General features: G+C 38.1%; 1 protein-coding gene across 3 annotated transcripts in view; it reads right to left on the bottom strand.

Annotated features, from left to right (window-relative positions):
* The window catches only part of MINDY2 (MINDY lysine 48 deubiquitinase 2), an 80363-nt gene extending 62999 nt beyond the window's left edge, over positions 1-17364 (bottom strand). For 2 of the 3 annotated variants that reach the window (XM_028100306.2, XM_088024811.1), the window contains exons 1-2: positions 16371-17325; positions 5964-6021 (exon numbers count right to left, since the gene is read on the bottom strand). In XM_028100306.2, the coding sequence (XP_027956107.1) occupies positions 5964-6021; positions 16371-17228 (916 nt within the window). In that variant the 5' untranslated portion in view covers positions 17229-17325. Of the gene's footprint in view, positions 1-5963; positions 6022-16370 lie in introns of all 3 variants that reach the window. The other variant, XM_028100305.2, reaches the window with a different exon arrangement.
* Positions 17365-26193: the final 8829 nt, after the last annotated feature.

Below are 26193 nucleotides of genomic sequence, written 5' to 3'. Positions count from 1 at the left end.
GACACATTGAAAAAAGTAAAAGGTGAAAATAATTTAAATAATTTATTTAGCCCAGTATATTAAAAATATTATCATTTCAACAGTATAAGACTCGTGATACTTTATTTTTTTTGCATTAAGTCTTTGAAATCCCGTGTATATTTTATACTTATAGAACATCTCAATTCACATTGGCAAAATTTTAAGTGCTCAATAGCCACATGTGGCTAGTGATTACTGTACTGGACAGTGCAGGTTTAGGTGATTATGCTCATGATCTGAGAACAAAGAAAGTAGGGCAGACAGTAATTAGATATGGAAGAGATGGATAGGAAACTGGGCTCAGAAACATATATTCTCATCACTTAAATTATATATATTAAACATTCAAATATCTCTTGATATTTGACCATATCTGAGCTACTATTATTATTTCCTAATTGGTCTCAATCAGACCATCTTAAAAACTACACTTAACATGTTATTAACTGCATTTAAGAAACTAAAATAGATTAAATAGCCTAGTATAGTAAACCCAAACTCCTCAACCTGGCTCCCAAAAGACTCTGCAGTTTAGCTGTAACCCACCTAATCCAAGCTCCATTCCAACAACAATACAACATGCAGACTTGCCAACTACAGTCAAATTGTACTCATTCACCATTCCTCCAATTATGCCTTATATATTTTCACCTCTAGCTTGAGCTTAAAATAGTTTCCACCTAGCCCTGTAACATTGTTTTTCTTTTTTACAAGGGTTTAGATTTAACTATACTTAAAACCCAATACAAGTCATATGTTCTCTATTAAACCTTTTCCTACTTCTCACCCACTTCTCATACCCATTGCTGCCAAATTTCTCAAAAGTTATCTGCACTCGAGGTCTCCACTTACTCACCTCTTAAATGCTCTTCAACTCACCACTTCATTTCCAGCCCATCACTGTACTGACATTGTTTCTGTAAAGATCACAATAGCCTCCATGTTGCCAAATCACTTGGAGAGTACTCTCCAGTATTCTATACCCCATCTCCTTCCTTCTAACACTCCTTCTCTTGGCTCCACTATACAACCCTCTCTTGGCTCTTCTCCTATCTTACTGGCTACTTCTTCTCTTACTTCTCTGGACTCTACCCCATGCATTCAGCAGGGGCTATGTTGCCCCAGGAGGACAAAAACTGATTCCCTGGGGGGGAGTGGCCAAAAATATTTTAGCTAGTATAATGGTTTGTGGCCTTCAAAGGGCACAGTACATGAAGAAACATATAGTATGTCTGTGGTATTAAAATTTCCTGGAGTGGGTGATTAGGATAAAATATCTACAAAGGCTCCTTAGGGGGCAATAATTAAAAAAAAGACTGGTAAACACTGCTCTTCCCCATCTCTCCATGCTGGGAAACTTCAGGGGACAATCCTGACCCTCTTCTCTTCTCTCTTTATACTGTCTCTCTTAATGCTCTCATTAATTTCCACAGATTTAAATGCCATTTTTATACTGATGACTCCTAAATTCTTATCTTGAATTTCAGTGTCCGCTGGAACTCATGGACCCTCCTGAGCAAAATCTTCCAGGTATATTCTTCTCCTAATGTTCCCTTCACCTTCATGACTAAATGAAATTTGGCTCTGCCTTAATGACACTGCAGCCTTCTCAAGTGACAGTTCTCTCTCATGCTTCTTTACCAGTGAGCCTGGAGGTGGAGCAGATATCTACTTGCTCCCTATTGTCATGTTGTCATTCTCTCTCCCCTTCCTCCCTAAAACTCCTCAGTTTTAAAACTCATACCATCAATTACTACTACCCATCATCCACCCACCTGGTTGCAGTCTTCTATTAACTTCCAGGTCAATCCTTCTCATTCCTAGCTTACTACCTCACTTGAACACAAATCCTAACATAATTTTTTGGTAATTCCAATATTAATAGAGATAATCCATCCAATAACCTAGCTTTCTCTTCCTTGATCTCTTCTTCAACAAGAATCTTATATTCTTTTTTTTTTTTTTAAAGATTTTATTTGTTTATTTGAGACAGCGAGAAAGCGAGAGCACATGAGAGGGGGGAGGGTCAGAGGGAGAAGCAGACCCCCCCGCTGAGCGGGGAGCCCGATGTGGGCCTCGATCCCAGGACTCCAGGATCATGACCTGAGCCGAAGGCAGTCGCTTAACCAACTGAGCCACCCAGGCGCCCAAGAATCTTATATTCTACCTTACCCTAGAAACTCATTCCCCATGGTCATACAGCTTTGTCATTACCAGGCTCCAAAAATTCTAAAGCTCCATCAGAACCCCTACAGTCCTTTAACTCAATCACATTTTTTTTTCAGCACATTTATATCTTTGTTTCCTCTTTATGCAACTCAAATCCTTGGCCCGTCATTATAATCACTCTTAACACACATCTTCAATTCTCTAGACTCTTTCTTCAACTTATTCACTTGGCAAAAACCCAACTCTGGTTAAATCCTGCCCCTCCCCCCCCCACTATGTAGGCCTATACTCACACAGCTAAATGTGACTGGAGAAATCATACCACCATGCTCGCTGCTCTCACTCACTTCAGAGGTAATGCCCAGGAACATATCACATCTCCCATTCACTCTCCTACTCTTCTACAGGCAATTATTGCATACCTTCCCTCTCACATCCAACAACTCTTTCTTCATTCTCACTCTCAGCTGATGATCTGGTTCCCTATCTCACTGAGAAAATAAAAGTACTCAAAAGACCGTCTACAAGCTACCACAGCCACATCTACCCACCTACCTGCATCTATTTTTAATACATTCTGTCTCACCTCTTATTGCTACTGATGAGCTATCTATATACTATCTAAGACTAATTCTTCTATTTGTCAAAAGTACTCTTTTCAATTTCTTTCCTCCAGTTTTCTTTTTTTAAATAGCTCTGAGATGTATTTCAGATATTATAAAATAAATCCATTTAAAGTATACAATTCAATATTTTGAAAGTATGTTAACAGGATTATGAAATCATCATGATTTAATTTTAGAACATTTTTGTCCCCCCAAAAGAAATTCTGTACCCATTAGCAGTCAATCCCTATTTGCCCCCTTATCCTCTTCACCAGTCCCAAGCAACCACTATTTTATTTGTCTCTATAAATGGGATCATAAAATATGTGGTCTTTTGTGACTTGACCTCTTTAACTTAGCATAATGTCTAAGTTTTATCCACATTAAAGTGTTTATCAGTACATTCCTCTTTGTGGTCAATATTTCACTGTATGGATATATCACATTTTGTTTATCCACTCATCAGTGGATAGACATTTGAGTTGTTTCCATTTTTTTGGTTATTAAGAATAGAAAAGTTTTGGGGCGCCTGGGTGGCTCAGTCGTTAAGCGTCTGCCTTCGGCTCAGGCATGATCCCAGGGTCCTGGGATCTAGCCCCGCATCGGGCTCCCTGCTCAGCAGGAAGCCTGCTTCTCCCTCTCCTGCTCCCTCTGCTTGTGTTCCCTCTCTTGCTGTGTCTCTCTCCATCAAATAAATAAATAAAATCTTTAAAAAAAAAGAATAAAAAAGTTTCTGTATGGATGTGTGTTTTTACAAATTCCCCTGGGTGAAATTATGGGTCATACTAAGTTTAACTTTTTAAGGAACTGACAAACTATTTTCCAAAGCGGCTGTGTTAAGTTACATTGCTATTGGTTACGTATAAAGGTTTCCAATTTTCTCTTGTACCCACCCTGTCTGGTTTCCTCCCATGGACTTGTTGAAGTGGTTACCAGTGACCTCCTATGGTTCAATCAATAGTCAATTTTTATTCTTCACGCTGCTTGACCTATTAGCAGCATTTGGTTCAGTTAATCTCCACTTTTCATTGAAACTTCATTTGGATTCTAGGAAATCAGTCTCCTGTTTTTCTTCTACCTGGCTTGAACATACCTGTTCTTCCTTCTTCCACAACTTCTAATCGTTGGCATGTCTCACATTCAGTCCATTGATCTTTCCCCTTCTCTATCTACATTCATTCTCGTTGTGATTTCACTCAGTCTACCATTTATATATGTTGTCTGCTCCCAAATGTATATTTCTAGGCTAGATCTGCATTGCCGAATACATTAGCCAGTAGCAACATATGGCTATATAATTTTAATTAATTAAAACTAAATTTAATATTCAGGTCCCCAGGCACATTAGCTATATGTTAAGAGCTCAAGAGCCACATGTTGCTAGTAGCTACCAAACTAGATAGCAGTTATTAAACATTTCTATCACAGAAATTTCTATTGTACAGCACTGATCTAGACCTCTCCACTGAACTCTAGATTTATATATCCAATGGCCATCCTGAAATTTCCACTTGCATGTCAATAAACATCCCAAAACCAAAATCCTGTTATTCCTCCCTAAACATGTTCCTTCCATTTTTTTCCCCTGTTTTGGCTGATGTTAACACCATCCTTCCAGTTGTGCAAGCCAAAAACCAGGGGGTGAACCACTCTCACTCTACATTCAACTGATCAGCAAGTTCTGTCAGCTCTATATCCAGAATCTGACCACATTTTACAATCTCCACTTCTACTACCTTGTTTGAAGCCACCACCATCTTTTGGCGGTTGTAATAGCATCTTTTGTTGTAATAGCTTCCTGATAACCCTGCTTGTCCTTTCCTTCCTAAATTCTAATTTCAGCCAGAGAATTCTTGTTACACTCAAAGTCAGATCACATCAGTCCTCTGTTCAAATCCTCTAATGGCTTCCAAGCTCACTCACAGCAAACATCAGGCTATAATAGCCTACATACAGGGCCTGATATGACCTGACCCCATTACCTCTCAAATGTCATCTCCTTTGCACACTTCTTGGAAGTCATACTGGCTATTCACCAAAGCACCAAGCATATTTCAGCCTTCCCCATGAAACATAATTCCCAATTATGTTCCCAATTATGAAACATAATTTAGAAATCACAAAGTTTAAGAATCACTAAGCTAGACTAAAAGAGGTATAAATAGAAATTCTATTTCCAGATACATGGGTATTCAAAGTAATCTACCCTTAACTATGAGATTTCCCTAGCCAGTGAATAGGAATAAATGACTGTAATTACATAAAGGAAAGGGTCTTCCAAAAGCTACAATCTCCATTACTTCACTAAGCCTATTATTTCATTAAAAATCAGTTAGCTCGTAGTCTGGAATGGCGTAGACAAACTAACCAGCTGACCAAAAAAAAAAATTATTTTTCTTAAAATAAACATTTAATTACTAAAAAAACTAAAAATGTGGATTAAGATTTCCTATTTGGTGACAGTATAAATATATAAATTCCTATTTGTTAAATTGTAAAAGACCTCAGTGTGATATACAGCTATCTGCTCTGTAAACAAGTTCTACTGAAAGCAGCTGGTCTGCAAACTGCGTATTACTAGTCTGTTTTGAAATAAGAAGCTTGCATAAGAATGCAACTTAAGACACTGCCTCCTTCGTCAAGAAAATTTTGCTATGAAAAATTTCAGATGAACCAGTGTGCTTATGTAAATGTTTTACATCTTGGCACAAGCCCTCATATCACTGCAGATTGGTAACTAACACTTCATAGACTGGTATAGGTCCATGAATCATACTTTGGATAGTGATGCTCTAAATCACCTCCTGGGTCTTTAAATCCAGTCTACTCAATATTTTTTTTAACACTTTCTACATGCAATGTCAGAATTTCTGTACCATTTCCTGTTCTGCAATTTATTAGGAATTAGTATGTAACTTGTTCTTCTCTGGAAGTTATCAGTCTCCTTATTTATATTATAGAATTTTAACGCTGGTTAGAAAAAGCCTTCAAAGGTTTAACACCCAAGAACAGTAACATACTGATACAAATTTTTAATTAAGAGATTCAAAATTATAATTTTAAAGTAGATTATATAATAGCACTTCAGAAAGATGCGATTTGGTAATATATTGCTTTGGAGACTTTATTTTGAAAGAGATATAAAATCATCCACTTTTCAACACTAACCTAAATATTCCATCAGCTGTTCAGCAGTTATGATTTCCATCATCGGTGGAAGTTTCACCTGAAAAACAAAGTATTTTTTCTATAAAATCAAATGTTTCAGGTAATTAAAGTGTTTCTTCAGTCAGAAACATAAGTATGTATGTGTACATATGTATCTACTATATGTATACATTAATATTTGTTATTAAATTCTTTATAACTAATCTTTATAAAATATGGCAAAGTCAATCTTATCACCATAAAATTTACAGGGTGATATAAGATCTCATAGAGACATTGAGAAATCTGTTTTCAAAACCAAGTGCTACCCCTTTCACCACCGACTACGATTGTCACTAGGCACTACCAACAATGTCCTACATGTTAGAGCAGTTGAAGGGCAGGAAGAGGCACCAAACATGTGAGAGGTCACCCACAGAGCAGTTTTACTGAAGACAAGTTTGAATATAGCTCAATATCCCGTTACTTCAGTTTACCTTGGCCATTTTTACTGAATGACTATAATGAATACAGTATTAAAGTATTAGTCAGGGGTGCCTGGGTAGCTCAGTTAAGCATCTGCCCATGGCTCAGGTCATAATCCCAGAATCCTGGGATTGAACCCCACGTTGGGCTCCCTGCTTAGTGGGGGGTCTGCTTCTCCCTCTCCTTTTGCCCCTACCCCTGCTCATGCTGTCACTCTCTCTCTCAAATAAATAAAATCTTTAAAAAAAAAATAAAGTATTAGTCATATACTGAAGAATTCACACTGTATGATTCCACTTGCAAAGTTTAAAAGCAGGCAAGATTAAACTATATTGTTTGCTGCACACATGGTGACAAAATTATAAAGAAAAGTAAGGAAATGGATACTATAAAAATCACAATATGGTTGGCCCTAGGGGTAAGGGAAGGAGTTATAGTTGGAAAAAGGCATGTAAGAGCCTTCTGGGGGTGCCCGATGGGGAACAGTTCATTGAGTGTCTAACTCTTAGTTTCAGCTAAGGTCATCATCTCAGGGTCGTGGGATGGAACGCTGCGTCAGGCTCTGTGCTCGACCTGAGATTCTCTCTCCCTCTCTACCTCCCCACTGGGCTTGCTCGCCCACTCTCTCAAATAAATAAATAAATCTTTAAAAAAAATAAGAGCCTCTGGGACACTGGTAATGCTCTATTTCTGGACTTGCATGGTAGTTTCACTGACATTTTTTTTTTTACAATAACTTATTAAACTATACATCTCTGTTTTATGTATTCTATGTGTTATAGTTTACAATAAAAAGGTTAGAAGTAGATACATACATTACAATCATATTTAAGTTTCTAAAATTAATTCAGCTGCAACACAGTCTACATTAATGTTTCAATTGAATTGTCAGATGAGTTACACAGATATTACAGCCAACCGTTATAAATATTTTAACTGACTAATTCAAAAGCATACTGAGTGGTATATTCATAGGATAGAAGAAAAATAAATACTGTAGGATGGAAACTCAAAGTAATTAAATATCAATGACAGGAGAAGAGTAACGTAATTTAAAATTCACCAGGAGTTATTTTTTGGGAATTATTTTCTGTTCAACCAAGGAAATCATTTAAATCATCAATTTTTCCAACAATTCCTCCAAGTGTTGAAGAAGGTGCTCTGGGTGTTTATGTTAGCAAATGTGGTAATAGCATGTTACAATATTTTGTTTGTTTTAATCAATGAATAAAATAAGTTCCAAAACAGATCTCTGTAAAACAGAACAGTTTGGTACCCTCTGAGAGCATACATGACAATTAATGCTTACAATTTTGTCATCCAGGGGATTTATCACTCAGTGAAAACTAAGAGATGCCACGGAGGTTTTGATCATTATTTGATTCTAAATTGTTTTTTTTTCCTGTGTCATATTTCTCAAAAAAATTTTAATAGATTTTTTTAAGCAGTTTTAGGTTTACAGAAAATTGAGCAGAAAGCAGAGAATTCCCATATATAGTATATTTATAAACTGAAATTCATTGGCAAATTATGGTCTCCTGCCTGTTTTTCTAAATAAAGTTTTATTGCAACACTCTCATTGTTTATGTATAGTTTTGGCTGTTTTTGCACAACAATAATAGAGTTGAATCTTTCCAAGAGAGATCAAAGAGCCCACAAAGCCTAAAATATTTACTTACTCTCTGATCCTTTGTGGGAAAAGTCTGTTGATCCCTGCTTTAGACGATTTTAACTGTTTACTATAGAATATTTTATCACTATAGACTATTTTATCAAGCTATTTCAGTAGCACTATTAAAAGTTTGATATTTAAACCAGTAGTTTATATTCACTGTGAATGTTTATACTCTGAATAACTGTCAGAACAATCTAAAAGTCCCACTTACACCTAACAATGTTTCTTAAATAAGACCTATATATTCTTTTATTCCAGACAGGTCCAGTCAGAATAATATTCAGCAGAAAATTCCACAAACAGATAGCTTATCCTCTGCTTTGTTTAAAGTAGCAATCCTCTTACAAAATTGTCAAAATAAGAATTAGCAGAAGTGTCAATTGTGGCATTTCTGTCAAAATAAGAAACAAAGGCACTAACAAGTATATGTACTTGGGAAAAACATACTATAATTCTAGATTTCTACAAACATGATTTCAGGGTATAGCCTTGAAATTTCCAAATAACAACTGCCTACTATGTGTTGTTTCAAACATTTGGGAAAAAAAATGACACCTCTATACTGATTAAGAAGTGGGACAACAGCATACAAATATTTTAACTGACTTATTCACAAGCAGACTCAGTGAAATACTCATTTCCTGAATCCTAGCCAATAACATATTCCGGATAGTCATTAAAACTAAGGACAAATAAACATAATTGAGAAGGAACGCCTACTTCTCACTAATACTGTGAAGCTGTCAACAGATCTTTTTTTTTTAAAAACCACAAAATGATCTTCCTGAAAGCTTGATTCTCTTTTTGCTTTCCTCTACACCATCACCTCAAAAACAAGTGCCAAAAGTTTTGTTAATGATCCAATGACTTTCACTCCTTTGTCTCTTTAGATTTTATAAAAGAAAAAACAGGTTAGGGAATAACTAGCTAAGAATATAGAATTAACAAGTATGGTATTTTGTCTGAATCTCTAATTTTTAAATTTTACAATGAAAAAAACTCAAATGAAGTATGACCTAGGTTCTTAGGTGGTCTTCTTTTAGTCATAATCTATAACATATTGTTCTTAAGTACATGAGTACTTTAATGTATATAAAGGTAGTTGAAAGGTACTCTCTTAAGTAGTTTAAATATTCTTCCTAAAACATGAGCAAAGCTTCTTAGTATATAGTAATACATAGCTCCAAATTAAGAGTCCAAATAGAGTCTAGGAAAATAAATTATGTCCTCTCCTAGAACAAAGATTTTACTGAATTAACTGGATTTCCTGAGCAAATTAATAATGTAAGCACAGCAATAATATTTAAGTTAACAAAAGGAAATAGCTACTCCAAATATTCAACTATACAGTAAAACCTCATTCATTCAGCCAAATTATTCTGTAATTCTTAGTCATCTGAAGAGTGAAGTGTATTTGAGAATAGACTCAAGCAAGATCAAAAATTTTTTTAATTTAAAAAAATTAAAAAAATAAAAACAAATCTTCCACATAAAGTATTAATAAAATCTTAAACAAGAATGCAAAACATCCCAAAAATGATATGCCAAGATTTTGATACCTATGATATTGATATTCTGAGGGGAGTAGAGAAATGCAGGAGACCCAGTAATAACTAAGAAATAAGCAGTTTATATAGGTGATGGTTAAGTACAAAAATGACCAAAGAATATTATTGAATGTTTAACTGGAATACCAATAAAAAGTGAGAAATACACAGTTGGAATTATAACACCTCTATAAGTTGGGGAGTTACTTGAGAAGACAAAAAGTTGAGTATTTGCCAATCTCTGCTCTTTAGGAAAGTCAGAAAAAAAATTTTAATATATTGAACTAATTGTCATTCAATTTGCATGTTATCCTTAATCCACAACAATCCTATGAAGAAGATTTTATTACCTTCATTCAAAGAATAAACTAATGCACTGAAAAGTTAATTTGTCCAAAGTAGCAAAGCTATGATGTAAACTGAGATTGAACCCTTTCCATTATACCAGTATTTACAGACTTTACAGCAAAACACTTTCTTTCAACACAAATCTTATGTAAAACACCATCTGAAATATATTTTAAATGAAGAACTGACAGAACTTTGTGAAGTGGAGGATGAGGGGTGCCTGGATGGCTCAGTAGGTTAAGCGTCCAACTCTTGATTTTGGCTTAGGTCATGATCTCATGGGTCATGAGATAGAGTGTGATGGGATCTGCATTCAGGGAGGAACCTGCTTGAAGATTCTCTCTCTCCCTCAAATAAATAAATAAATCTTAAAAAAAAAAGAAAGAAAAGTGTAGGACGATAGGGAAAGAATAACTGAGGTTAACTCTAAGACTCAGGAGATTCTAAAAATTAAGATCCATATAATCAATATGAATGAGAAATTTGGTAAGGGAAGTTAAGTTTGTAGAAGGAAATGATGCTCAAGCAGAGAGCCTGCTTCTCCCTCTCTCTCTTGCTCTGTTCTCTCTCTCAAATAAAATAAAATCTTTAAAAAAAAACAAAAGTATGACAAAGTAGGGATTCCCTCTATTATTAAAGTAATATGGGGTGCCTGCGTGGCTCAGTCTGTTAAGCGTCTGACTCTTGGTTTTGGCTCAGGTCGTGATTCCAGTGTCCTAAGACAGAGCCCTGCACCAGGTTCCCTGCTCAGCGGAGAGTCTGCTTGGGATTCTCTCTCCCTCTCCCTCTGCCCTACCCCTGCTTGCTCTCTCTCTCTCAAATGAATAAAGAGAAAAATCATCATTTTTTAATCAATGAATATGTGTACATATGTATCTACTATATGTGTACATTAATATTTGTTATTAAATATTTTTAAATATTTATATTAAATATAAAATACTTTTTAAAAAAGATTTTATTTATTTATTTAGAGATTTTTGAGATATTTTCTTTATTCATTTGAGAGAGAGTGCACAAGCGAGAGCACAAGCAGGGGGGAGGGTCGGAGGGAGAGAGAAAAGCAGACTCCCCACTGAGCAGGGAGCCCCATGGAGGGGGCGCAGTGCTTGATCCCAGGACCCAGGGATCATGACATGAGCTGAAGGCAATGCTTAACCAACTGAGCCACCCAGGTACCCCAAAGTAATACTTTCATAAACATAAAGATATTAAGGCAGAAACGTTAAAAAATGTTACATAATGCAATATTTAAGTTACACAAAATAGAAAAATAATAGTATAATGAATTTCCAAGTACCCATCACAAAGCTTCAACTTTTATAACATAAAGTCAGTATCATCAGAAACTAAATTTTATATTTTATATATATTTTGACTTGTTGATTTTTACAAACACATCTTTTTAAGATTTTATTTTTAAGTGATCTCTATACTATATGTGGGGCTTAAACTCACAACCCCCAGATCAAGAGTCACATTACCTACCGACTGAGCCAGCCAGGCACCCCTAAACACATCTAAATAAATGGGCCACAGCCTTCAAATATACCTATAGATGGCATTGTTTTTGATAGATAAAATGAAAGATTAAAGAAAAACTATAAAAAACACCAAGTATAGTCTAAAGTAAAGAAGCAAAATGAAAATGTATTCCAAAGCATAAATTTAGGTAAATATACCTGGTGTCAGTTAAACAGAATTAGAAATTTGAGCTTGAATTAAATTTAACGAATAGGTTTCCTTCTTTCTTGATTTGTTGGATTATTACAGCTCAGCTATTTCAGAGATTATGAATGATCATCTACTCTTCATCAGTCCTAAAGCAACACTTATAATTAATACTCCAATATTTCCAACACAGTACTTGGCCTGTTTGATAATTTTAACTGTCAACTCTCCACCAGAACCACGGCACTTACTTTCTTTGAATCACTCAAATCCTCCCAAGATGTTTAGTTTATTGATTTTTCCCATTACTTCACCTCCCCCAAAAGAAACAATCAACTGTTTCATTTTTCAACTCTAATTCCATTTACTCTCCATAAATCAGCTTTTGAAAAGCCCAATCCCTGATGTAACTCTAATGAGCCATTCTTCCTACTCCTATTTCTAGGTATTAGAGAACTACTGGGGAAAAAAAAACAAAAACAAAGCAAAATTGATATTCTAAAAGTTTTTAAAGAGTACCCCCAATTTATCCATTACTGCTTCCTACTTTCTATTTATGCCTCAAATTCCTAGACATAACCTCCATGAGATTAGAATTTCTTTAAAATATAATGTACCTTTCTCACAAAATCCTCCTCTCCATGCTTTACAAGCTTTCCTTGCTAATTACTGACAAGTTCGATAGTTATTAATGACCAGGTCAATTGTTATTCTGCCAAAATGGGAGAATGAGGCTTCAATTTCCATCTGCCTCTCTCTCTCTCTCTCTCTCTTTTTTAAGATTTATTTTATATAGAGAGAGCGCATGTAAGTGAGCTGGGCAAGGGGGCAAAGGGAGAGGGAGAGAGCGAATCCACAGGCAGACTCCCTGCTGAGCGCGGAGCTCAATGATGCAGGGCCTTGCAGGGCCTGGATCCCAGTACCCTGAAATCATGACCAATATCAAGAGTCAGCTGCTCAACCGACTGAGTCACCCAGGCTCCCCCTGCCTCTCTATCTTAACATGACCTTGTCTATCTTCTTTGTCCCATTTCTTCCACTGCTTCAGAAAATGAGATTGTTGTTCCTTTCCTCTGAAGAGAACTTTACCACCTATTGTGAGGAGTCATATTATCCTGACTTTCAGCAACCTTGTCCTCACACCTGCCCTTTTTTAGCAAAAATCTTTCCTACTCCAATGGCTCCTTGATGCTGTTGCACTTGACAATAACTGACCACTTTACTACAGTCTCTCTTTCCAAGACTACTATCATGACATTGTCCTATTTCCAGTTCTCAATATCTTAAATTATGCCTATACTAGTTTCTTTTACACTCTCTCACCCTTAATGCTTAGCATGCCTTTTTCCCCACCAAGTTTAATCTTTGTTCCTCTGTTTTCTCCATGTCTACTGAAGAGGGCATGGGAAATTACAGGCTGGAATTACAGGGAGGAATTAAGCTGGCAATCTGTAGTTCCCCACATATATTAGGATGGGAAAAAGTTGAGAATTACTGTTTACCACTCCCTATGGAGTATTCATTTATTCTCACACTTAATGGCAAGTAAGCTACCATACTTACATCTATTCAGTAACTCCCCTATTCAGTTCTCTATAATTTGACCTCTTCCCAGAGACCCACTCCATGCATTCAGAGGCACAATGAATATTTATATCATCATGTCCCACTATCAGACATTTCCAACTTGACACAACCAAACTTTGACATCTCCCACCTAAAACATATTCTCTATCTTTTGAATGACCCAATCAATCTCTATTACCCAGATTAGAAAAGGTGGGGTTGGTCTCCTTCATTTCCTATGTCCAGTTAGTGATCAGTTCATCATTTAGGCTGCAACATTATCTTCATCAAAGAGAAGGGGCAGAGAATTCCCCAACCAGAAGGGTTATCCTCATCCATTCTTCCTGCTACACTCACTACAATCTTACCCTTAGTCTAATCTCAAACGAACAAGACCACTTTCATCACGTTATTCCTCTGTCCAGTAATTTTTAATAGTTCCCTATTATCAGCTAAATATAAAGTGTAAACATCACTCGTGATGGGTCTTCTGAAATCTGACCGCTACTTTCATAACATATTTACTATTTTTCTTTACTGTAGCATTTCTCAAACCTTTTAGTGTCAGGACCATTACAGTCCTAAAAATTACAGTCCTCCAAAGAGCTTTTGTCTATGTAGGTTATATCTACTCATATTTACCATACTAGAAATGAAAATTGAGAAAATTTTTAAACAGAAGAATACATAAGCACACATTCCTGTCAGAGGAATGATATCACCACACATCACATAGCCTGGGAAACTCCACTGACACTTGTGAAAGAATGAGAATGAAAAGGCAAATAACATCTTAGTATTATGAAAATATTTCTGACATCTAACACCCCTGGCTCACTTAGAGAACACCGCTTTATCAGACCTTTCATCTCTTTTCCTGTCTCCCTATTGATGATTACTGATGAGTATTATTTGTGTGTAGCCATAGCCTGGAGGCAGAAAGAAGGCTAAAAGCCACAGATTTATAAAATATCCTCCAAATTAATTAGCACGCCTGCTCTTTAACAGTCTAACCCAACCTATCAATTTTACGTTCTGCTATTACCATTTCCTTCCCCTCCTCCTCTGCACTCCCGACCAAGGTTGGAATCAGGAAAAAAAACAAATCTTTTTCTGCTTCACCATCTTTGAAGACACTATTCCTTCTGCCTGAAAGGCCTTCTCTCACTCATCCTTCAGACCCAGTTCGTAGGTTACCTCTTCTATAAAGCTTTCCCTTGATATATCCCATCCCCAGTCACCCTTCCCTCTGTAATCCCAAAGCACATTTAGAACTTATCACATTACATTGTAATTATTTATACATAGACATATACTAGCTCACTAACAGTGAGCTACATGAGGGCAGACTTGCATCTTGTTTTTGTATTTCTAGTACCTCACCCATAGTGGGAATTCAAACGTTTGATCGTTTCATCAAAGCCATGTCTTTGAAAGAGACAATTAAATGCTCATCTATCTCCCAAAATTCCAGACCAGAGGAAGGAGCAACTCTGAACTTCTGCAGTACTGTATGGAAACTAAGAGAAGAGAAAAGCCTAAAGGAAACTGTTATTCCTTCCTACAAAAAAACCTGGGGATTTCAGCCCATATATCAAATCTAACTCCCGACTCTGACCCTAAAGGCCTTCATCAAGTGGCTCTTCACCTTTTCAATCTTATTTTTTATTATTCACCGGTATGAACTTAACCACTTCTTTCATGCAAACACACACACACACACACACACACACACACACACACACACACACACAATCCATTCGATTTTCATCCTTTTTGTTTACACCCTTCCCTCTCCCAGAATTCCATTTCCCTATTATTTTAAATTCTATTTTTCCTTAAAAGCTTGGTTCAAGACCACAAATTCCATGAAACTCTCTGGGACTAAGCCAAAACAAAGAAAAATTTCCCCTTTTGGAATATCTAATACATTTCCATCTGTTTTCTATAACCTAAAAATTTATATTTATATAAACATATTTATATTTATAGTGCTTTGTCTTGCATTGTCCTTTAGTAATTTCAAGTAAATCAATGATGCAACCCCAAATAGCTCAACAGCTCTTCAAAAGCAGGCAGTCTTCAAGAAACATTTGAGTGCCCTTATGTACCAGATACTCTCAAGGTTTCTAATCTTATTTCTTTTGCATCAGCCCTTGCTAGTAACAGGAAAATGAAGGCACATAATAAATACTATTCCCTTTATTTGATTTTCTTCCTAACTGGTCAGAATAATCCAGGATATTTTTTTTCTAGGAAACATTTTATCAACAGATATAATTATCAATTTGGAAATAAAATGTGTGCCATAAGATGCTTCTTCTCAGCACCCTAAAACCGCAAGCTTGAGTAAGACACTTCAATTATACATAACTGAGTCCTCGATATACTTAAGTTTTGAAGAGCCTTTCCTTTTTTTGTTCCTTTACCTTGAATATGTCTTTTCTTATTTTAGTCATTACAGTTTTAGTTCCCTTAACATATTCTGATGCGAGGTTACTAGTAATAATGCCAAACTAAGTAGAGCCAAAGAAACAGGGCAAGTAAAAATCGGGCATAAAATGAAAACATAATCTTTGAAAACCAAGAAGTTATGGTAATTGGGCTCAGACCAATGCTTTCCCTTAAATGGAATTTGTCAAAGGGGCCACATCTTCCCTGTCACCATTTCCTTAAGTATCTTACACCCAAATGGCACAAGTATTAGTTGGAAAATCGACTAAACATAACCATCAAAACTTGCTCCTTGATAACACGGATTGATAGTAACTTCTGAAGATCATTTTCCCCAATTCTTCACGCTTTTGCATATGTGACAAGGTCAGTAAGAAGGAAACGTAGAAAAATATAGTTAAAAAAATAATCCTAGGATTTAGGATGCTCTAAGTCCTAGTTGTTTTTAAGTACATCAGCCTGAACTCTTATTTAACCACTTGAGAGACCTGGGGCTGCCGGCAATTCTTTAGGAAATACATATAAGAATATTCTTTGGACAAAGGAGTCCCATAATGAATTTCAAGAGAACAGAGTACTGATGAATGAGGAAAGAAAAGAAGCCGTCAGCTGACATGCAGCAGCTTCTTCACCCCGCTTCCCCCCTCCCCAAAAGCGGTAGGAAATAGCTGCAGAATGTACCTTCCAGGCCAGAAGCAAAACATTGAGGATGGCCAGCAAAGGGCAGGGTCCATTCTCATTCTGAGTGATGATGGGTGTGTTCTCTTCCTTCCACTGGATCCACTTGATGTGATAGACAGACTGTCCCGGGAAGCGTTCCTTGGAGGCCGCCAATACCTGAGCTTCCTCCCCCTCCTCCTCCTCTTCTTCTCGGCAGAGAGGCACAGCCCCGGGCAACACCGCCGCGCCCGCGCCCTCCTCCTCCTCCTCCCCTGGGACCCTGTTCTCCGCTCCCTCCTCACTATTAAACTCAGAGCTACTGGGGAAAGAATGCAGGTTAGAGAACGACTCCAGGGAGTCCAGGCTCGGCGATTCCCCAGGAGGGCTCGGGTCGCTGCAACTGCTGCTGAGGCCGCCGGCGCTGCTGGGCTCCTCGGACCCGGCGGCCGCCAACTCTGCCCGGCAGGTGCCGGCGGCATCCGGGCGGGGGCCGGCGTCTCCGGCCGGACCCGATCCATGGTCCGCTCCGGCCTCGGCTGTCTCCGGGGAGGCGGTCACCTTGTGCTGCCCTCTCGGAGGCGTCTTCTGGGCGGAAGGATTCTTCAAATCGCTCTCCTTTAAGTCCAAGCCCGGGAAGGAGCTGCAGGGTCCGGGAACCTGAGGAGAGCCGGCGGGAGAAACCGAGTCCGAGAGGCTCCTCCCGGCGGCCGCCGCCCCCTGCCCATTCCCGCCGCTGCTCTCCGCCGCCCATACTCCAGGACCATCCCCAGCGGCGAGCCTGGTCTCCGGTTGCCCTTCCTGCGGAGAACCTGTCCCTGGCGCTGGCTCGGCGGCCACCCCGTGTTCTAGCGGCTGCAGGCTCCCGGGGCCGCTCTCCATACCCAGCCGCCAGCCCCTCACTCTAAAGAGACCGCGGCGGGTTCTCTTCAGCCAGCGCCTCAGACGCCATGACAGCGGCACTGGCAGCAACAGCGCCCTTGCGCGGCCTCCGCCAGGCACGTCACGGGGAGGGCACCAGCGCGCGCGAGCGCGCCACCGCACTATCCGCCGGCTCCGGGCGAGCCTGCGCGCCGCCCGGTGAGGCCGAACCGCGCAGCGGCCCTCATGCGGCCCCGCCCCTCCTGCGCGCCCGCCTGCCTGAGATCGGACTCGGAAGGCGGGGCGTGGCGGGCGTGGCTAGGAGGGAGTGACCAGAAGGAAAACATCCTTTCACTATGTGGCCGGAAGTTGAACTCTGGGGCAACCCGACCGCGCGCGGCTTCTTTAAAGGCGAGGCGGGCGGCGTCTAGTTTGTTGTGACCCTTCTGATCCGGGTTGTGTGTGGCCCAGCCTTGGGCTCAAGAATGGGGGGGGTTGGCGGTGTTTGTGTTATTTGGAAAAGAGCTCGTCCCCGAAGAGCTCAGGAGATGTTTCCTCGGCTTGAAATATGGAAAATTGAAGGAATTTTTTACGAGATGCAGATTTTTAAAGGCTGGAATCTACTCGAGGTGTTTGGATTACTACACCGCATAAATCCCAGTCTCCCAGGGTTTTGGCTGAGAAACATTGGGCTCCCCACCAGCTGCTGGTGAAAACGTTCGCCCTACTTGAGGCGCCAGTACGGTTGTGGATATTGGCCTGCGCAGCAAAAAAAACAAAAACAAAAACAAAAAAACCAACAACAAAAAAGAACCTGGGTAATTTGGGCCAGTAATAATAAATTAGCTTGTGCCTGAATTAGCCAAGTCTTTGCGGTTTTGTTAACTTGGCCTCACTTTGGATAGAGTGGGAAGTGCCTGTTCTTGAAAGAATTTTCTAATCAGAATTGATTCGTCTTAAAGCCGCGCAATTTTCAGAGAGGGCGGAGTAGCCTGGACGTTTTGTTCGTGACAAAATGGGATTTGGATCCTATTACGACCTGTTCTCGACAAGGAGCTCCCCCCCCCCCGGCCTTGTTTTTAGTGTTTCATCATGTTTTTAGGCCCCAGAGATACAACAATTGACAAGACAGGTCTTACTTTGTAGTTAGGCATGTGAATACCTGACACCTAATGGAATGGTATCTGTATCTCTTTTAGTTAGAAAAGGTAGACAAAATTACAAACTAGTTTCATTCACTCATTTAACACATTTCAGGACCAAGTACACTGCTGGATACTGTGGCACTGGGGATACTCTGGTGAATAAGACAAAGAGTTTATATCTTCTTTGGGTTTACTGTCTAGTAATTTTTTTCTTATTGCTATATTTTTAATACTTGCTTGGGAAGTATGGTTTCCTGAGAATACAGAAGATGGAGCTTCTTCCACCTTTTCGCCTTAACACAATATTGTGAAAAAATAAAATAAATAAATAAATAACTGAAGGTATAGTAAATAAATAAATAAATAACTGAAGGTATAGTAGATGAATAATTGAATGACTGGATAATTTACAGGCCAGAAACCACAGAGCCAAAACGTCCGGAACACATGTCTTAATAGCCTTAAACTATTAAAAAAAAACAACAAAAAAAAAAAACCCTGCTTAGATAGGAGAGTACTTGCTCTGGTAGTTTTCACTCGTATATGTTTCAAATGCTCACATGCATAATTTAATTATTTATAATAGAAACAGAACCAATTTTTCTTTTTATATGTTGTCAGCAATTACATAAGCCAATATGAACAGTGGTGAAAATGTACATATCTAATTATTTAAGTTTGTGAAAATGTACATAGTTATTTTCCTAAGGAGGTGGGGAGTGGTATCTAGGGAGAAATGCCAGAAGACAATAAACTGAAAAATGACTCATTCTTTTTTGCATATATGTACATATATATATATAATGAGGTAAAATATACCATTTTAAAATACAATAGTTACTATCCAAACTTTTTAAATTATTTTCCAAAGTTACAGATATAACAGTCTTAAAGTCCAATAGTTATATAAAAACAAAGCAGTTCCCTGCTCCATTCCTCTACATTTTTGAGTCCTGTTCTTTAGAAGCAGTCTTATTCAACTTTTAGTTATTCTTTAGCTCCTTATACCCGAATTTTTGAGTAACATCATTACACTCTGATTTCTTCATTTAAAAATCATAGATTTTGTTTATTGATTTATTCTTATGGGAGCTGAGGATTTAGTTCTTTTCTCTCATACCATTCTTCCTCCTCTTGCTCCAGCCTCCCAATTACTTCAAAAATTTTGATTAAATAAGGTATCAAAGTTTAAAGGATCAGACTCATGTGACTATTTTTTACCATTTAAGTCGGGTATTTTACTATGACTGCGATTACATTTATTTTTTTGTTAAAGTTTTTGTTTTTCCTGGAATTAACAATTACCTCATTGTTTCGTTTGTTTGCTTAACTCTTCACCTATCACTAGCTCAACCATAGACTTACCAGAACAGTCAAACCTATCAGGTTACCACTCAGATCCATTTTAATCTTGGGTATATCCCTCCTCAAACACTTACATCTCTTGCTCTGATCTAAATTTACTGTTTTACAGGGCTGCTGCCCAGCTGTCATCCTGGGACTTCTCTTCACTATTGTCTTAGGAGTTCTTTCCTCCTCATTTGCATGTGGATTCCTTTCTTTCTTGGATCTCCTGTCTTCTTTCTTTGATTTGGTGGAACATATTCTTATTTAGCTTCCTGAGAAAGAGTGCATAGGAAGCACATTTTTGTAGATTGTGTATGTCTGAAAAAAGACCTCTATTTTACCTTTACGTTTATAAGGTTTGGCTAGATATAAAATTCAATGTTGGAAATACTTTTTCTTCATTTTGAAGTCACTGATCATCATCTTTGAGCTTCCAGATGATTATAATAGTCTGAGACTCCAGAACCTTTGTATATAACCCATGTCTTCTCTCTGAAGTTTATTCGATCGTCTCTTTCTTCTTAGTGTTCTGACATTTCAGTATTTGATATACTTTTGGGTGGGTCTTGCTTTATTCATTGGGCTGCATACTTGGTGATCACATTCAATGTAGAAACTTATGTTCTTCAGTTCTGGAAAATTTTCTTTTTTCATTTCTTTTGTAATTCTTATTTATTCTTTCATCTTATTTATTGTTTTGTTCTACTTTCTGAGAGATTTTCTCAACCTTATCATTCAATTCTTTTTTTTTAAATTTTATTTATTCATTTGCAAGATGGACAGAGAGAGAACAAGCAGAGGGAGAGGCAGAGGGAGAGGGAGAAGCAGACTCCCTGCCAAGCAAGGAGCCCGATGTGGGACTCGATCCCAGGACCCCAGGATCATGACCTGAGCCGAAGGCAGACGCTCAACCATCTGAGCCACCCAGGTGCCCCTTTAATTCTTTTTTAATGCATTGTTTACTGGTACTATTGTATATTTAACTTCCAAGAATTCTTTCTAGTTCCTTTTTATTGCTTAAAGGCACCTGACCTTTCATCTCTTAGAATATTGATCACAGTTTTTAATGTATCCTTTACATTTTTCAAAGGATGTCTGAACAATATGCTATAAAAAGTATACTTAGTATGGAGTTACTGATAGTGTCAGAGAGTGAGATATGGGGGATACAAGTGTAAAACATTGATTTTACTTTTTGGAAGGGCAAAATTTGTTTTGGGAAATAAGATATAGTCACATGAAATGTTGAGAATATGTCAATTAATAATTAATACTAAGTGAGTGGTGGGGCACCTGGGTGGCCTAGTCAGTTAAGTGTCTAATTCTTGATCTCAGCTCGGTCTTGATCTCAGGGTTGTGAGTTCAAGCCCCATGTTGGGCTCCACATTGGTGTGGAGCCTACCTAAAACAAAAAATACTGAGTGGTACAAGCAATAACATAAAAATTCAGATGAGGAAAATCTTTTAGTATGAGATAATTGAGGAATTAAGCTACATTATCCTAATTAAAATCACAGACCAATTGTTATCTCAGGCTTAAGAAACCCAAAAAATATATCTCTAACTCAAAATTATTATTCTTTTAAAGTTCTCTGCTTTTTAAAGTTGGATCATGGCTTTTTTAGCTACCATGACAGAAAACTTGGTACGATCTTTGACTTTTACCCTAATTTATTTACTGATTATTATCTCATCTATCAAGTCTTACTGACATTATACACCCCTTTTCTCTCTATTTCATTCACCTATAGCCTCTACCCTTGCTGAGTCTTTATCATCTTACTACTAATGTGTATCAGCATTCTAATTATTCTCTGGCCTATGATTTTTTCTTCCTAAATCCTCATCTCCCATAGGAATAAATCAATAAACACTATCTACAGTTTTTAAATGAAGAAATCAGAGTGTTATCATGTTACTCAGAAATTGGAGGTAAGGAACTAAAGAATATCTGGGAGTTAAATGAGACTGCTTCTAAAGAACAGCACTCAAAAGTGTGAAGGGAGAGGGCAGAGAACTGCTTTGTTTTTATATAAACTATTTGACTCTTTAGACTATTACATCTTGCTTTTATTTTGGTTGATAGTTGTACTAGAAATAATTTGAAGATTCTTTATTATCAGCTGAACCAAAATTGGGTCAGAGCAGATCGCACAGGTATGGGGCATATATACCTTTACTTCTTTTCTCTTAGCTTCCTACTCAAGACGTGGTAAAATCGTGAGTTAAAATCAAGTGTTTCCATGTAACTCAAATTGCACTGGCTCTGGCCTTCAACTGCTTATGCAGAAATTCCAGCCTCCTGCAAAGTACATCCCCTATTTAATTATTTCTGAGAGCCCCCATGAGGAGTCCCACACCTGTTCAGAAACAAATCCAATCCTATGATATTCTACCAGGTGCTGCTTCTACTCCATGCTGCTTTACCAGATGCTAGTCTGTCCTGGTGGTATTAAAGATGCATGATGGTGAGTGGAGGAAAGTGACCTTCTTTTCCCTTCATTATAGCTCTAATATGCTAAGTATTGGTGAAAGAATTTTTTTAAAAAATTTTACTTATGTAGTTCTTTTTAAGAGTGGGACCTAAATTTGGGTCTAGATAGGCTGATCAGGAATGAATTCAAGCATTGTATTCCATTACCTTCAACTCAAAATCCCTATTCTGCCGGTCTTATGACAATGGTTAAGGTTTTGTTATTGGATCAACTATACCATGCCTTAAGACACCTCTCCTCAAACATACTCCTACTGGTTTGCTAGATTTCTCTCAACTTTAGTACAATTATTCTCAAAGTGTGATTTTTGGATTAGTAGTATTAATAGCACCTGGGAACTTACTAAAAATGATAATTCTCTAAGCCCACCCCAGATCTACAGAAGCAGGACCTCTGTGTGTAGAGCCCAGCGACACAGAGGACTGTGTTTTAACCAGACCTTTAGGTGATTCTGATTCACAATAAAGTTTGAGAATTACTATTCTAGCACTAGGGGAAGCCTCTCTTCCCCACCCCAATGGCAAATAAATAAACCTTAGCAAGAGTAAAAGGCTTCTATAGCCAATTTTGTTTTTCATTACACGCCCAAAACTCTCCAAAGTTGTTTTTTTGGCCATTTTTTCCATATAGTCTCCCTTGGGGGATGGGGGGTGAATGTGTGTGTGTGTGTGTGTGTGTGTGTGTGTGTGTGTGTACCTTCAAAATCATGTTGAAAACCATCTTTTGAAAAAAAAAAAAAGAAAACCATCTTTTGTTATCCTGATCTCAAAATGCTTCTTCTTGTCTTTCCCACATTTTTCTACCTTAATATCAGTCTCTGCCACCCAGGCTTAAAACATTCAAGTACTTTTGTTTGGCTTCCTCATGGTCAACAAGTCCTATTTTTTAATTTAAAATGTTTAATGTGAGTAAATATTTAATTGTGTTTTCTTAATACAGAAGGTATTCATTTTTTTAGAAAAATTAGCAAACACATATAAGCAAAAAAAGAAAAGAAAAACTACTCTTCATCATGTTATGTGGAATGAAATATTAGAGATAACACTAGTAATACTTCACAGTATGTATGTCCTCCTCAAATTTTCAAGGCATCTGAACACATACATATTTTTGTAAACAAAAATGGGACCATTCTGAACACATTTTTTTTTAAGTTATCAATATATTGTGAACATCTTAGGGTGTGGCTGGCTCAGTTGGTACAGCATGCAATTCTTGATCTTGGAGCTGTGAGTTCAAGCCCCACGTTGGGTGTGAGCTCACTTAAAAAAATTAAATCTTAAAAAAAATATATATGTTGTGAACATCTTTATGAATTAATATACATTCATCTACAACATTTCTAGTGAACTCATAATGTTCTGTTATATGGCTGAACCAATCCCTGCTTCTTGGACATTTAGATTGTTTAACTATTATGAACTTCACAATCAATGTCTTTGTAACTGAATCTCTACTCCTTTAATAGATTTCCAAATGTTTAAGTCCAATTAGGATTTGACTGTTCCTTCAATATTTTACCCATGGCTTGCTCTCCATTCTCTCTGGTGCTGTCCTAGGTCAGTGAGTATGCTGGAGTAAACCTGCTAACTGATTTCTCTAGAGTTTATTTTCCTTGGAGTATATTGTGTATATTGCCAGATTAAACAATGCTTTCATTATTTCCATCTACCACTGAAAACCTTTAAAGACACTTCTTTAACTACTAAATATCATGAGTTGGTCTAGCATTCAAAGTTTTTCTTATCTATCCTTATTCTATCTATCAGCCTTATCAACTACTAAAATGTAATAATAACCCTCTTTCTATAAGATTTGGTTTGCTCACTCACTGAACTAATTATACCTATGCAAATTATTGTCTAATTTTGTTTCCCTAATTCAAAAAATCCTCTCCCTTTTTCTCTTACTTCCAGTTTAGCTTTTAAAGTCTACTCAGGGGGCGCCTGGGTGGCTCAGTCGTTAAGCATCTGCCTTCGGCTCAGGTCATGATCCCAGGACCCTGGGATCGAGCCCCGCATCAGGCTCCCCGCTCCGCGGGAAGCCTGCTTCTCCATCTCCCACTCCCGCTGCTTGTGTTTCCTCTCTCGCTGTGTCTCTCTCTGTCAAATATATAAATAAAATCTTTAATAAATAAATAAATAAATAAATAAATAAAGTCTACTCAGATTATGTCCAACTTCCCACTTCAAACTCCCCTCTTTTTACTACACCATTTAAAATACAATTATTAAGAAAAATACAATTATTGAATTTCCTCAGGTCTAAGTTTCACTTTCTTAATATGTAAAATTTTCTAGATTCAGAATTAAACATTTTTTTAATTTAACTTTTTCTTTTTCTTTTCTTTTTTTAAAAAATTTATTTATTTGACACAGAGAGAGACAGCGAGAGAGGGAACACAGCAGGGGGAGTGGGAGAGGGAGAAGCAGGCTTCCTGCAGAGCAGGGAGCCCAATGTGGGGCTCAATCCCAGGACCCTGGGATCATGACCTGAGCCAAAGGCAGACGCTTAACGACTGAGCCACCCAGGCACCCCCTTTTTCTTTTTTTTTAAAGGTTTTTTATTTATTTATTTGTCAGAGAGAGAGCGCAAGCGGGGGGAATGGCAGAGGGAGAGGGAGAAACAGACTCCCAGCTGAGCAAGCAGCCTGATGCGGGGCTCGATCCCAGGACCCTGGGACCATGACCTGAGCCGAAGGCAGACGCTTAACCGACTGAGCCACCCAGGCGTCTCCAGAATTAAACATTTTTAAGAAAAAGATTTTATTTATTTGAGAGAGAGCATGAGTGGGGTGAGGGGCAGAGGGAAAGGAAGAATCCCTCTAAGCGTGGAGCCCAGTATGGGGCTTGATCCCAGGCCCCTGAGATCATGACCTGAGCCCAAGTCAGACACTTAACCGAGTGAGCTACCCAGGCGCCCCTAGAATTAAACATTTGGTGAACATTTAATGCTCTTTTCTTCAAAAGCTATTATTAAATCAATGGCATACCTTACAATTGAGGGTATCTGAGAATCAAGGAAATATACCCTCTTCTCTATTATTTTTATATGCTGATATTGACTTCCCAAGAGGACCTGGTCTTTGATGTTCACTCTATCTCTCATGTTTATTTAGATCAATGTTTGTCAAAATTCAGTGTGTTTAACACTTATATAAGAAGCCTAGGGCGCCTGGGTGGCTCAGTCGTTAAGCATCTGCCTTCAGCTCAGGTCATGATCCTAGGGTCCTGGGGTGGAGTCCCACATCGGGCTCCCTCCTCTGAGGGAAGCTTGCTCTCCCTCTCCCACTCCCGCTGCTTGTGTTTCTACTCTTGCTATCTCTGTCTCTGTCAAATAAATAAATAAAATCTTAAAAAAAAAAAAAAGAAGCCTGTTAAAATGCATGTTTCTGGAGGCACCTGGGTGTCTCAGTCGGTTAAGTGTCTGACTCTTGATTTAGGCCCAGGTCATGATCTCAGTCATGAGACCAAGCCCCATGGGCTGTCTCAGCCCTCAGTGGGGAATCCACTTGGGATTTTCTCACTCCTTCTGCCCACCCCCTCAAATAAATAAATCTTTTTTTTAAAAAAAATGCATGTTTCTGGGCTCCAAGCCCAGGAATTCAACTCAACAGAACTGGAGAAAAGCCCAGCAATCCATAGTTTTGACAGGCATCCTAAGTGATTCTGATGCAGGTATTCCACAGGCCATACATTGAGAAACACTCATCTAGAACAATAATCAGATAATAACCACTTGCATTGTTGAGAAGTAAAGTATAGTTGGTAATTGTTAATATGCATATAGTAGGAATTATGACTCATTTAGCTTCTAATTACAATAATGAACCTCTGTAATTATTTATTGAATATCTACAATATGGTGCTTTGGGGCACGGAAGGGAATATTAAGCATGATCACACAGAAGCAGACTAGTGTGGTAGGAATTGTGATGATTGGAGACCACAAGACCTGGGACCAAAACCTGGTCCTGCGTTGACTAATTTTACAAGCTTG

This window comes from Eumetopias jubatus, unplaced genomic scaffold, assembly GCF_037043125.1.
Source record: "Eumetopias jubatus isolate StellerSeaLion01/CBP00866 unplaced genomic scaffold, mEumJub1_p1.0 scaffold_7, whole genome shotgun sequence".
Classification (NCBI taxonomy): domain Eukaryota; kingdom Metazoa; phylum Chordata; class Mammalia; order Carnivora; family Otariidae; genus Eumetopias; species Eumetopias jubatus.
This window is presented reverse-complemented; position numbering and strand designations above follow the sequence as displayed.